This window comes from Gopherus flavomarginatus, chromosome 5 (assembly GCF_025201925.1).
Source record: "Gopherus flavomarginatus isolate rGopFla2 chromosome 5, rGopFla2.mat.asm, whole genome shotgun sequence".
NCBI lineage: Eukaryota > Metazoa > Chordata > Testudines > Testudinidae > Gopherus > Gopherus flavomarginatus.
In genome coordinates this window covers 115,153,608-115,168,244 of record NC_066621.1, presented here as the reverse complement: position 1 = coordinate 115,168,244, position 14,637 = coordinate 115,153,608, and the positions used below count along the sequence as shown (strand labels likewise).

Below are 14,637 nucleotides of genomic sequence, written 5' to 3'. Positions count from 1 at the left end.
GGTTGCTATAAATTAGAGTAGCCATAGTGACTGCTGTACCATTTGTTACATCAGCTCCAGGGGAAATCCAGAATCTAGGAGGCACAACTTTGCCATGCTCCTCCCCAGGCTTTACTTTCTGAGGGTATGTCTACACTGAGAGCTCGTCTACACCACACAGTTAGGTCAACATAAGCTGCCTTATGTCAGTGTCTTCACTACAGCCTTCCTCCCACCAATATAAGTGACCTACTACACTGACCACACCTTCACAAAAGGCGTAAGACTTATGTTGGTGTACTTAGGGAGACGCAGTGTCTACACTGCATCCGTTACATCAGCTATCTTTTCAATTTCACGGTGGGGAACAGGGAGGAGAGAAATCCCAGGCACTTCCCTCCAGCTCCTGGTGGGAAATGAAGGGTTGAGAAACCCCAGATTGTTTCCCCAGCTCCCTGCCAGGAACAGGGAATAGGGAGGCAGGGGAGCCCGCCAGGAGCCCAGGAGCCTGTGGAGCAGCCAGGCTTCTGTCAGGGAGCTGCCAGCAGAGCTGAGAAACCCGGCTCTCAGCTCCACACGCTGCCCCTCTTAGGTCAGTGGAAGCACTCTTGGGAGGACACGCACTACCAGCCCAAGGAGGGTAGTATGGACATGCACCACCACAGTAATTACACAGTCAACCTAATATAGGTTGACTTAGGTTTGTAGCACAGACATACTCTGAGATTGGAAGTGTGCTTCCCGACATGGGTAGACAAACCAGCTAGCTCTGCTTGAGGTAGAGTACTACAAACAGCAGAGTATCTGGGGATTACATAGAGTATGTATCTAAGGGGTCCAGGCAGGTTTGTACTCAGTAGTCTGTCCCCAGCTGCCTCAGCTATGCTGGCTATGCTGCTATTTTCAGCACAATAACTCAAGCAGAACTAGCACACGCCAGTCTACCCACATGGGAAGCATGCTCCCACCTGCAGTGTAGACATAACCAGAGAGGCACAACACAATCCACCTCTAAGACTATAATTAATCAGATGTACAAATGTTACCTCTAAAGGCGATGCTACAGTTGTCTGTGATTTTTGTTTTCTCTCTGCATCCTCTGAAATTTTAGGCACTGGAAAAGCTGGTTCATATAAGCGTGAAATGTCTGAAGAAGAGAACTTTAATTTATATTCCTCAGTTTCTACAGAACTAGGCATATCCTCTGAAAGTGGATGTGAAGTTCCTGGTGCCTCAAAAGGAGTTGTTCCACTAAGTGATTCTTTGGTCTAAGAGGGGAAAAACGTTAAAATTTTATTTTTTTGTAGGCATGACATGTTAATACTTGTAATATGACTTTTCTGAAATATTGACTGTAAACACAAAATCATCAAAAGATCATTAAAATCCTAAAATTAATTTTCAGAACAGTTCAAGGTATTTTAGTCATGAACATATCTATGATATCATGATGATTTTTTATGTACACAAGAAGAGTACTGGCGGGTTTAGGCTAAATGTTTATGACTTCTCAGGAGTCTTCTTTTAAAGAGCTAGATCCTTCAGAACAATTATTTTAAGAATCCATGTTCTTGTGCTGTTTTCCCACATTGCCTCTCACTATATGCTGACAGCAGAAGAAAAGTTGTGAAAGTCATTACTAAAGCATTGATTAATCGTACTACAGACAATCAGGATTCTACTAAATTTCACTTAGATGCTTGCCCATGAAACAGAGAGAGCGTAGAGAGGAACTACAGTCAAAAAACTGAAGAATGAAAGGAAAGAGGTAGCTAGTAAAACAGAGAAGAGAGGAACAATATCAAAATGAAGGAGGGGAAGAAAAAGACTCAAAAACCTTACTAAGGATCCAAAAACTCATCTCCTCACTTACGTCCCTAGGACTTTCACTGGTGATCTTTGGTTCAATCAACACAGCTAGTTACCCCTGAGACCTGATCTTTGGCCTAGATGTCAAGATAGATGACATAACAACTCAGTCACTGCCTTGGACAGACCATCACCTAATTAAAGTACTGGTCAGAGATCTTTCAGTGCCCAGGCAACCAGAAAGAGCAATTATCCTGATTCAGCCATGGATTCCAAAAAATTACAAAGCCTGCTAAAGGATGACAGCACTCCAGCCATAAGATTAGGAGGTGATGACCTAGTGAATCACTACCATTCTACACTAGCCTCAACAACTAACATGTCTGCCTGCAAATGGCACCTTTCTTCCCATCACCCACAGATCTCCTTGGTTTTCTGAAGAGAGAAGAGCAGAAACTCAAGTGCTAATGGTGGGGGAGAAAGGCTGATTCTGACAAGATGAAATGCAATAATTCCTCAAAGCTGAGGTTGTATAACAGGCCAAAATAACTTTTCTTTCCGCCTGCACTGCCAAGGAGCTACCAAGGGTGGTAAAGTGCTTTTACAATCCTGAATGCCCACAACCTGCATTAGAGCTGGGCATCAAGCACCACAAAGAGCTATAATCTTGCTTCTCTGAAAAGATAAACTCAGGAAGCCTTCTCAAACAGCCTGGATTATGCTGCCTATACCCACTATCCAACAGCCCACCTGCATTCCCAGAATTCAGAACATTCCCTCATCAGGAAGTTCTGGACACTAAAGGAGTCAACCCAAAACTTGGGAATCTGACCCATGCCCTTCCTGGCTTGTGAAAGAGAATCATAAACAACCGTTACCACTCCTGACTGAAATAGATAATAATCATTCAGAGAAGAATAAAAGAATGACCATTCTGAGTCCAACAAATTGTCCATCTAGCCCACTATCCTGTCTTCCAACAGTGAATAGATGCTTCACAGGGAATGAACAGAACAGAGCAATTTATCAAGCGATCCATCCCATCGTCCAGTCCCAGCTTCTGGCAGTTGGAGGTTTAGGAACATTCAGAGCATGGGGTTGCATCCCTGAACATCTTGGCTACAAGCCATTGATGGACCTATTCTCCAGGAACTTATCTTATACTTTTGGCCTTCACAACATCTCCTGGCAACGAGTTCCATGAGTTGACTGTGTGTTGTGTGAAAAAATACTTCCTTAGACTAGTTGTAAACCTGCTGCCTATTAATTTCACTGGGTGACCCCTGGTTTTCATGTTATGGGAAGGGGTAAATAACACTTCCCTGTTCACTTTCTCCACACCATTCATGATTTTAGAGACCTCTATCATAGCTCCCCTTAGTAGTCTCTTTTCTAAGCATAACAGTGCCAGTCTTTTTAATCTCCACTCATAAGGAAGCTGTTCCATACCCTTAATCATTTTTATTGCCTTTTTCTGTACTTTTTACTTTGCCAAGGGCTCTGTTCCTCTCCCTCCCCCAACAGCAAGCAGGGCCCCCCATTCTCTATACCATGCCAAGGGTATAGTCCCTCCCCCACCATTTCCCCCTTCTCTCACACCAAGGTTCCCTCTTATCTGCAGGGGCGGCTCCAGGTCCTAGCAAGCCAAGCGCGTGCTTGGGGCGGCAAGCCGAAGGGGGCGCTCTGCCGGCACTGTGGGGGTGGCAGGTAGGCTGCCTCTGGTGGCTTGCCTGCGGAGGGTCCGCTGGTCCCGCGGCTTCGGTGGACCTCCTGCAGGCGTGCCGGCAGAGGGTCCGCTGGTCCCGCAAATTCGGTGGACCTCCCGCAGTCCGCCGAAGCCATAGGACCAGCGGACCCTTGGCAGGCAAACCGCCGGAGGCAACCTGCCTGCCATGCTTGGGGTGGCAAAATCCCTAGAGCCGCTCTTCCTTATCTGCACTGTGTCTCTCTCTCGTCCCTTTGCCCCCAAAGTACCTTTCATTCCCCTAGATTGGGAGGAATGGATGCCAGGAGGTGCACTCACCCTACACCTGGTACAGGCTTTGAGAATGCAGGACATTACAAAGCAAGGAAGAAAGATTTCTCTCTCCTCTCTCTCTGGCTGCCCCTACTGGCCGAGTACCTGCTCAACAGCTCGCAGAGAGAGTAATTGTTTCTCTTTTGTCATTCAGGGTGTCAACATGTTGAACTCTACTGGCAGAATGATCAGAGGTACTGTTATGCTGCAAAGTATTAAACAGATGATAGCAACTCCAAGTGTCCCTCATTTTTCTTCTTCCAGTGTTCTGATTGCACCCAGAATCACCAGAGTTCTGGCTACAGATGCCTAGAGCATGCCCTGAAATTAGGAAAATGATCAGGTTTGGAATTCAAACGTTATTGTGTCACAGATAGACAGACAAATTCATCAAAATGAACACAAGGCCTTCACAAGCACAAGCAAAAATGGGTACCGGTTATATGGGCCTTTGGGCCAAGGCCCCACCAATATCCTGGGGGTGGATTGGAGCTGGCACCACTCAGAGGAAAAAGGCCCATACCAGAGCTCAAGCTGTGTAACAGCGTTCCAGCACTTTTTGGGGGGAGCCAGAACATAGCCTGGTACTTCTGACTCAGTTCACTGCTCCAGAAGTAGAAATGGTGGCTCATTTAATGAGCCGCCCTCACTCATAAGAACATAAAAGCTGGTCAGACCAAAGGTCCATCTAGCCCAGTATCCTGTCTTCTGACAGTGGCCAATGCCAGGTGCCCCAGAGGGAATGAACAGAACAGGTAATCATCAAATGATCCATCCACTGTCGCTGATTCCGAACTTCTGGCAAACAGAATGTAGGGACACCATCCCTGCCCATCCTGGCTAATAGTCATTGATGGACCTATACTCCATGAATTTATCTAGTTCTTTTTTGAACCCTGTTATAGTCTTGACTGTCACACCATCCTCAGGCAAAGAGTTCTACAGGTTGACTGTGCATTGTGTGAAGAAATACTTTCTTTTGTTTGTTTTAATCCTGCTGCCTATTAATTTCATTGGGTGACTCCTAGTTCCTGTGTTATGAGGAGTAAATAAAATTTCCTTATTTACTTTCTTCATACCAGTCATGATTTTATAAACCTCTATCATATCCACCCCAATCGTCTCTTTGCCAAGCTGAAAAGTCCCAATCTTATTAATCTCTCCTCATACGGAAACCATTTCATACCTCTAATCATTTTGGTTGCCCTTTTCTGAACCTTTTCAATTCCAGTATATCTACTTTGAGATGAGGCAACCACACCTGCAGGCGGTATTCAAGATATAGGCGTACAATGGATTTATATAGAGTCAATATGATATTTTCTGTCTTATTATCTATCCCTTTCTTAATGATTCCCAACATTCTGTTTGCTTTTTTGACTGTCGCTGCACTTTGAGTGGATTTTTCAGAGAACTATCCACAATGACTCCAAGATCTCTTTCTTGAGTGGTAACAGCTAAATTAGACCCCATCATTTTATATGTATAGTTGTGTTATGTTTTCCAACGTGCATTACTTTGCATTTATCAACATTAAATTTCATCTGCCATTTTGTTGCCCAGTCACCCAGTTTTGTGAGCTCCATTTTGTAGTCCTTCGCAGTCTTCTTTGAACTTAACTATCTTGAGTAGTTCCTACCCTTTGCTTCCTATCTTTCATTCCCTCTTATCCCATGACAGCTTATTTTGATTAAAAATCTTTGGTGAGGGTCCTTGTCAAAGGCTTTCTGAAAATCTAAGTACACTATATCCCCTGGGTCCTCCTTGTCCACATGCTTGTTGACCCCCTCAAAGAATTCTAGTAGATTAGTGAGGCATGATTTCCCATTACAAAAAATGTTTACTCTTCCCCAACAAATTATGTTCATCTATGTGTCTGACAATTCTGTTCTTTACTATAGTTTCAACCAGCTTGTCCAGTACTGAAGTCAGGCTTACTGGCCTGTAATTGCTGAGCAGGGAGCCAAATCCTGAGGATCCTCTTGAATTGCCCTGAAAATTGCCCAGGTGACTGAGCTGCCATCTCTCCTTCTGGAGCGGGAAGCCAGGTTTGGGAGCTCCCCAGGGGTCTTCCCAGATTACTAAGCCACCATCCTTCCACTTAGGAAGGAACTATCAGTTGTACACATACAAAATGGGAAATGACTGCCTAGGAAGAAGTACTCTGGAGAGGGATCTAGGGGTCATAGTGGACCACAAGCTAAATATGAGTCAAAAGTGTAACACTGTTGCAACAAAAGCAAATATTATTCTGGGCTGTATTAGCAGCAGTGTCGTAGGCAAGACACAAGAAGTAATTCTTCCACTTTGTTCTGCACTGATTAGGCCTCAGCTGAACTATTGTGGCCTGTTCTGGGTGCCACTTTTCAGGAAAGATGTGGACAAACTAGAGAAAGTCCAGAGAAGAGCAACACAAATGATTAAAGGTCTAGAAAACATGACCTCTGAGGGAAAACTGAAAAAATTGGGTTTGTTTAGTCTGGAGAAGAGAAGACTGAGGGGGGACATGATACCAGTTTTCAAGTATATAAAAGGTTGTTACAAGGAGGAGAGAGAGAGAAAAAAAATTGTTCTCTTTAACATCTGAGATTAGGACAGGAATGATCTGAAATTGCAGCAAGAGCAGTTTAGGTTGGATGTTAGGAAAAGCTTTCTAACTGTCAGGGTGATTAAGCACTGGAATAAATTGCCTAGGGAAGCTGTCATTGGAGATTTTTAAGAACAGGTTAGACAAAAATCTGTCAGGGATGGTCTAGATAATACTAACTCCTGCCCTGAGTGCAGGGGACTGGAGGCACTGGACTAGAAGACCTCTCAAGTCCCTTCCAGTCCTACGAGTCTATGATTCTATGACCTCTCCTAATGGAGTGGGAAGCCAAGCCAAGGGTTCCCCCTGGATTGTGTCTAGGTTACTGAGCTGCCAACTTTCCTTCTGGAGCATGGATGCAGGTCTAGCAGTTATTTTCCAATTTTATTCCTACCTGGGAGGCTTCACCCTTCCCCAGACTCCCAAATATAGAGGACTCTCTCCCTTACTCCCCTTTGACCTCTGAGCCCTACCAAAAATTTTTACAAAGCTAGGGCCTATACTGGCAAATATTCTTTTTTCAGAATAGGGCCTTCAGAACACACATAACAATTGTAAGGCCAAACTAGTTTTTTAAACCAAAATTACAAAGGGGACCTAAATAAGATTTTTTTATAATAGCTATCTATAATCTAAACTATGGAAATTCTACTGCCCCTCCACAATAGCGTTAAACTTCACCTGTTTCAATTGGTGAAAATTTGTTAGTAGTTCTTTTTTAGCTTGAGATGTATTTTGTGTTGAAACTGGAAATTTTCTAACAATAATTCCTTTTCTGCTAGGAGCAGCTCCCACAATTCTGAACATTTATGCTAAAATATTCTCTCTGTAGCTCACAGAGGGGGTTCGGTGTTTTGGTGCCACATGGTCTGACCACACCCACTCTGCTCCCGCATGCTGCTAGATGACTTATTCCCATGCTATAAAACTTGCATGACATCATTATTAATAAATATTCCAGAGATAAGTAAATAACTATGTGCATTAGAACAAGGAAGACTGTTCATATGGTAATGGTTCCACATAATCTCTGACCCTTTGTTCATGAGCCATCCAGAGTGGATAGAACTGTGGGAGACACTACTAGCAGAAAGGAAATTATCAGTAAGAAATTTTCTATTCTGAAGCCCAGCGTCTCCCAGAATTCTCAGTGACTGGGAAGTAGAGAGCAGTGAACAAATGTAGGAAGGGTTATGAGACAAAAGTTTGGGAGGAAGGAAGTATCCCCTTTTTTATGAGGTCATGCAAAAGTTTGTATTATTTATGGGCTACCTCCTGCAGCATCTTCCTGTCAAAGAAGACTTTCTGCAGAAGACAGAAGGTCCACCTTTATGTGAATAATAAACGTGTTAGCTGTAGACCAAGTGGCTGCTTTGCAAATTTCTGAAGTGCACACACCTGTTCGTTCTGCCCATGATGCTCCTAATGATCTCATGTAGCGAGCCTTGATACCTTCCAAGACAGGAACCTCTGATTTGAAGGATTCCACAATACATAGTTGAATCCACATAGCAATGGAGGGCTTGGAATTTCGCATGAAAGGGCACAAATAGGGAACCTGATCCTCTCATGGATTCTGCATGCCTAAGATGGATTTTTCAACGCTCATCTGATATCTAAGGTATGCCATGCCTTTTCAGTTGTATCTTGTGGGTTTGGACATAATAAAGGAAGCACAACCACTTTGGAAGTGTGGAAGGAGAAATTTACCTTAGGAAGAAAGGATTTTGGTATTCTGAGCACCAGCTTGTCCTCATGGAACAAGCAGGAAGGCTTCTATAGAGATAAAGCTGCCAGCTCTTACACATGTCTCGTGAATGTGACAGCTACTAGGAAGCAAGTCTTAATGGATTTTTAAAAAAGGCTAACACTAAAGTCAGACACTGGAACGGATACCTTGGCTGGTCCCTCAATACTAGTGGAAGGTCCCATTTTGGAAAGAGTGCCCTGACTAATCGACTGCCAGTGCTCAAAGGAATCTGTGGATTGTCTGCCAGGGAGCCCAAGGATCCTGCAAATAGCATGCTACTAAAAGCAGACAGCTGATGTGCACTGGTACTGGGCTAATCTGTCTACAGCTTCTTGTAGAAAGTCCAAAACAGTTGGAATTCCTGAATTTCTGCGATTTGCATTGTGCTCTTGGCACCAGTTGACAACTCCGGACCAGATAGAAGAGTATGCTTTTTGTGTTGATACCCTCAAATTAAAGCAATATCTTAATAACAGTGGAGAACAGACCAAGACCTTTTAGTACTTCCCTTTCAATAGCCAGGCTATTAGGTGAGCTGTTTCAAATCCAGATGAAGGAGAGGATCTTGCAAGAGAATGTCCAGTCTCCATTAAACCTGGAGTGGGAGCTTTCATGTCAGCTCTATCAGGTCTGAGAACCAACATCTCCTCAGCTAATGAGGAATTATCAGTATTACCATTTCCTGTGCTCATTTTATTTTCTGAACAATCTTCCACAGTAGAGGAAAGGGTAAAACACATAAAATAGGCCCGGTGGCCAACTGTGTGATAAGGCACTGTTCCCACGGCTCTGGGGTCTGCCTTGTATGTGAAATATTTCAGTCTCTTCTTGTGAACTGATCAGTTGAAGGGAGGCCAAACACCTGAACAATGAGATAGAAAAATTGATTTAGGCACCACTCAGAGTTGTTGACCCTACATCTGCTGAGCCAGTCTGCTTTTCGGTTCAGGTCCCCTATGATATGGATCACCCTGAGGAAAAGGAGAAACTGTTCTACCCACCTCATTATTTCTATTGCTTCTGTGTGTAGTGTCAGATTCTTTGTTCCCTTTTAACTGTTTAAATACATGACTGAAGTTGTATTGTCTGATTGAGCCAGAATGTAGTTCCCCTTTAGGGTGGCTGGAACCTGTTCAGTGCTAGCTTGACCTCTCTCAGCTCTAAGAAGTTTATCCTGTGAGACTTTTTCTCTTCCCTTCGGAGGCCATTGGCTGCTTGGATCTCCAAGTAAGCTCCCCAGCTCTCCACGCTAGCGTTGGTTGTGAGGACTAAAGGAGCTGGAAGGTAGATCAGCATGCCTTTACAGACCTTGTCATGGTCTGACCACCACTGTAAGAGTTGAACACCTATGTTGGGAGCCATACTTGATCTTTCAGGTGTTCTGTAGAGTGGTCCCAGACCTTTAGTATGAAGGATTTTGATGTGTGACTGCCCATGAAGCAATCCCTATGCATAACATCAGGAGTCCTAGCAGTTGAGATATAGTTCTATGGTGGGCCTCCTGTGAATCTGGAGCAAGAAAATAAATTCCTGGGTGAAACAAGAAAACTTTTCTTGGCACTGATGAGGAAGCCATGCACCTGGAGGCAATTCAACATCCAACGTAGGGGCCTGTGCACTGCTGACTGTGATGGAGCTCTGATTAGATGTCATCCAGAAAGGGGTACAGGTGAGTTCCTTGCAACCTGAGCCTGGCTATTATAACCACTAATATCTTTATCAAAATCCTGGAGGCCAAGGACAGGCTGAATGTGAGCATTTAGTACTGATGTCTCCTGACATAGGTGAATCTCAGAAGGCTGTAGTGGCATGGTGTGATTGGAATATGGAAATCTGCACCGTTAGATCTACTGAAGTCAAGAAGTCTTCTCCCCTCCACCATAGGTATGGGGGGGTAGCACCATAGATGCCAGTATCAACATCCAAAACTTTCATTTTTTTCATCCACTAATTGAGCCTTTTGAGGTGAGCTCTAATACCCCTCATATACTTCTGCACAAAGAAGAAGATGGAGTAGAACCCAGAGAACTTTTCTTTTGAGGGAACACTGTCTATTAGTCCGATATCCAGAAGATGAGATAATTAATTCTGGATCAGATTGCGTTATATGGCATTGTTGTAACTGGATGAAGAATGCATGGGGTGTAGCCTGCAACTTAGGGAGCATCCCTGGTTCACTATTTCCCTGACCCACTTTTCTGTGGTCAATGAAAAATTCCTCTAGGAAATGGGAAAACCTGCCCCATAGCGTCTACTCTGGGCGGATGCCTGTGCAATTTTTGTAGTAAAGTGGATTTTTCTGGAGGGCTGAGGTCCCTCTGGATTTGCTTCCAAGACCTCAATTCCACTGTTTTCCATTGGGGAATCTATTGTCCTCACAGAGATACCAGCAAAGGGACAAGGAGAGAAAGAAGTGCCTCCCGCTGAAGGCTGGTCTATAGTCTCTCTCCTGAGGGCCCTTAGTGGGGAAGGGAGACACTGTTTGGATACTGTTGTGTCATCAGCCACCACCTTTTCCAGCTTTTCTCCAAAATGGAGGGAGCCTGTAAACTTAGCCAAGCATAGGACCTGTTTAGAGTGAGCGTCCACCTTCAAGGGACAAAGCCATAGGTGTGCCCAGCTAGTGAGCTGGAAGCCATGAATCAGGCTGACACCTCATGGCATCCATTGATGCATCAACTGCAAATACTGTAGCTAGGGAGACTTTCTTTAAAGTGGAGCCAAAGTCAGGGTGATCTCTGCCCTTAAAGCTTTGAGATTATTCAGCCAGGAACAAGATGCGCCTGCAAAGTGGTAGTTGCCAGGGACACTCAAGAGGAGGCTTCAAAGTCCTTTTGAAAGTGGTCTCCATCTTCTTATCTGTGGGATCCATAAGGTAGAATTCCTCAAGGGAATACCATATCCGTGGCAAAGGATGTTGTAGAGGCATCCAACTTTGGGGTGTCTGCAACAGAGCCCTTTAGTTCTTGAATATTACATAGCCTGAGATCACTCTTGTTAATGTGGTTGGCCTTATCAGGCTCACTCCATTCATTCCTAAACATTTCATAGAAGGCAGAGTGAAGGGCTATTGCCATCTCAGGGGAAGTTTTTGAGGGGACAAATTTACTCTGGGGCTTACTCACAGGAACCTGCTCAGGTTTCAGAGGCAGACAGCTCACCTTCTTCAGAGAAGGAGTGAAGGAGGAAGAGGAGTCAGGGAACCTATATCACCTGGATTTTTTGAACTTTTTCTTTCCCTATTTAGATGTTTTTTTAAACCTTTCTGTGCTCTTTGGTAGCACAGAAGCTCTGCTGCAGATTTGGTGAGGACTTTTGTGGCTTGTCTTTCTTAGAACCTGGAATCCTCTCAAGAGGTCTGTCTCAGAATCTGCCTACTCGGTCCCATTTCCTCTCAGAGCAGGGAGGGGGAAACTCATTGTTAGAGCCTTCCTGAGCTTTGGAGGGAGAGGGCTGATTAGAAGCCCTGCTTCTTTCCCCATGGTGCTCTGACCTACTTAACGAGTGTGGGGGATGGGACTTGTGGCCCCAAAAGCCTCCCCTTTTTGTTCTGCAGTGGTCCCCTGGTATTTACCCGAGTCAAGTGGTCCGGGTCCTCCTTGCTTTTGGAGCCTCTCCCAGCTCTGCATTGGGGGTTCCTGGTCCATTTTTCCCCAATTAGCATCATGGCTGCCTCGGTGACTGGGTGACCCTCACCCGCCTGTCTGACTCAATCACGGGACTTAAGAGAGGTTAGATGCCGGGTGAACACAACTCACTATCTTCCGAGCCTGAGAAGGCTGCCTCATATATAGAGCACAACTTGGATTTGACCTGGTGCTTTCTTGGCTGCTCTGCCATGCCTGTAAGGGTCAGAATAGCCAGCAGGTAAGATACTATAGTGGAAACTCAGAGAGGGTTAAACCAGAGAAGTTAACCAACCCAGGGAGGAACGCTGCTCTCCACTGCCCAGAAAACTCAACAGAAAAGTTAAAAGAAAAGGAGTAAGGATGGAAGCAAACGAAACTGCTACTGTATTCTGATGCAGAGGCAGAGAATCTGGTGGCAAGCAGAAGTACAGTGAGTTTGGCCAGACCAGGCAGCGCCACAGCACTGATCATCCTCCATGAGCTGCAGAGAGATGTAAGCCGCCCAGGCATCCAGAACTGCATGAGACACAGGGCTACCGATGTTTGTATCCTACAGGACAAATTTCTCAACATAATGTTTCCTGCTGTGCAATTTTTCCTTCATTGCCTATATTTATTTTACATAGCATCTGCAGTATTTGATAAGTTAAGACTAAAAGCAATCAATTCCTCTATGGATAAATGGACTTACAAAGAAAGGTGGAATAGTAACCAAAAGGAACTACAATGAATTGTACTAAATATTAATACTAATGGGGATTTTTGCTCAAAAATTGATGGCATGGTCTCGTCTATGGTTCCTACAATGTGTGACCTGAAAACTTGAAAAGAGACATACAACAAGGACATATACTACTCAAATACATTATATATCTCTCAGCTGCTCAGTTTACAACTGTGAGCAACACTAAGAACTTGTCTAAGCTTAAATGTGTAGCCATACATAGCTAGAATGTAGCTTACAGAAAAATAAAATATACACACAAATATATAAGAACTTTTATTTACTCAAGGGCCCACTCAATACAAGCACTTAACTCGAATAATTGATTAATCATGTTTATTATTTGTAATGCTTAGGGACCAACCAAGAACAGGGACCCCTTGTGCTGGCACTGTACAGAGTAGGTGTACTGTCCTGGCCCTCAAAAGTACTTGCCATTGATTTCAGTGGAATTTTGCATATGTCCAGTAGTAGGAGAATCAGATCCCGGGGGAGACAGAGAAAAAGTAAGAAAAAGAACTGCATATTTGACTTTTATGCAGTATTATAAATGTTGTAAAACACTATTTCATTTCCTTTCACTTTTATCAGTTTGAAACATGAACTGCCTATCTGAGCAACACAGCAAGCAAACACAAGTATAATAAGTTATTATGTTTTAACATTCCTAGATAACACTGAACTTTACCATGCTCGGTTGCTGAAAACTTGTCACTATTTCTTCATTAGCTTCAGATTCAGTCTTCTTTTCCTGAGATTCAGCTGATGTCTGCTTTGCAAAGAAGAAAGAAAATTAAGTATGATTTTATGACTTATATTTTTATCCTACAAAACAAAACACCAACGAAGTGATATATTCTCATCAGCATGAGTTTTGTTTTTCACTGCAAACACTGATTAATTAATTTGAAACTGGTAAGTACGTTTATGGACAAATGATCTTAGGCCCCTATCCTACAAACACTTTTGCACATGCTTAATTTTACTACCATGAGTAATCCCTCAAGGCACTTACTTATGGTAGTAAAGTTAAGCACATGCAAAAGTATTTGCAGGATCAGAGCTCTCAAGAGCAGGATGTTGAGTAATTTCTTGAGGAACCACCTCACACGCAGAATTCTGCAGGCAGATCCAGCAAAAGCGTTACTACAGGGTTTTATAAGGGTGCTCAGCTCCGTGCCGAACTACTTATCCTCTTGTAAAGTTGGGGTGTAGAGTCCATACCATGTCTGTGCTCAACATATGCCATTTTGCTTTTGGGGTCAAGTCCTAAAGACAGCACTAGCTAGTGTGAGTTTTATAGCTAAAGCTATATTTTTATTTCAGAACATTTCTTAAAAATGCTTTAAAAATCACAAAGAAATTAGAAACATTTATAATCTAAACAATTTATAACCACAAGTAAATGCAAGAGCTCATTAAAGCCTTCAACAAAACATGTTAGAGAACATAAATAGAAGAAAAGATAAAAGGACCCTTCAGCAACAAAACTCCTACTGGGATTGATACCACTTATTTTCAAGTTAAATGTACAATTTTTTAAGACAACGCAGTTCTCTCTTATTGGGTACATTTTCAATCTAGCATAGTGAAGATTTTAAAATATACATGAAAATAGTTTTTTGCATGTAATACTCAATTTAATTTTAACCAAGTAACATTTCATTGAGAGTACATTGAAAATAAGCATCAGAGACCATGTATTTTCAAAATTGTGACTTATCAATGATGTTGAGTAAAAAAGCTGTCCAGAGGCCAAAACAAAGAGAGCTGGGTCTGCTTCTACCCCACAAATTTAATCTGAAAAGCTATACAATGTTCTGAAAGGGACCCTGATGTATGTTTATTACAACAACCTTTATAATTCACCAATGACTTGCTACAACAAACAAAGGAAAAACTATGCTTGTCAAGGCAATAGTTAGTTTTTCCCTGCTTCAAAGGCAAGGAACTGAACTGTGCAGATAATTTATTGTAACTAAAATAAATTCCTGTTTAATCTCCCAGTTCTTTTTTCTTCCTAAAGTCATGCTCATGTTATCAACCTTTAATAAATATATCTCACTATGTATGAAAATTTTATATTTTACATAGCAGTTTTATTTTACCCAAGAGATCACATTTGTTCTTCAGTAAGATAGA

The 14,637-nt window shown here is 43.0% G+C and overlaps 1 protein-coding gene across 8 annotated transcripts in view; it reads right to left on the bottom strand.

Moving 5' to 3' along the window:
- The window catches only part of TTC6 (tetratricopeptide repeat domain 6), a 153,219-nt gene that overhangs the window by 102,529 nt on the left and 36,053 nt on the right, over window positions 1-14,637 (bottom strand). For 6 of the 8 annotated variants that reach the window (XM_050953842.1, XM_050953838.1, XM_050953837.1 and 3 more), the window contains exons 3-4: window positions 13,184-13,267; window positions 1,026-1,247 (exon numbers count right to left, since the gene is read on the bottom strand). In XM_050953842.1, coding sequence (XP_050809799.1) covers window positions 1,026-1,247; window positions 13,184-13,267 — 306 coding nt within the window. The remainder of the gene's footprint in view (window positions 1-1,025; window positions 1,248-13,183; window positions 13,268-14,637) is intronic. The other 2 variants (XM_050953843.1, XM_050953839.1) reach the window with 1 other exon arrangement.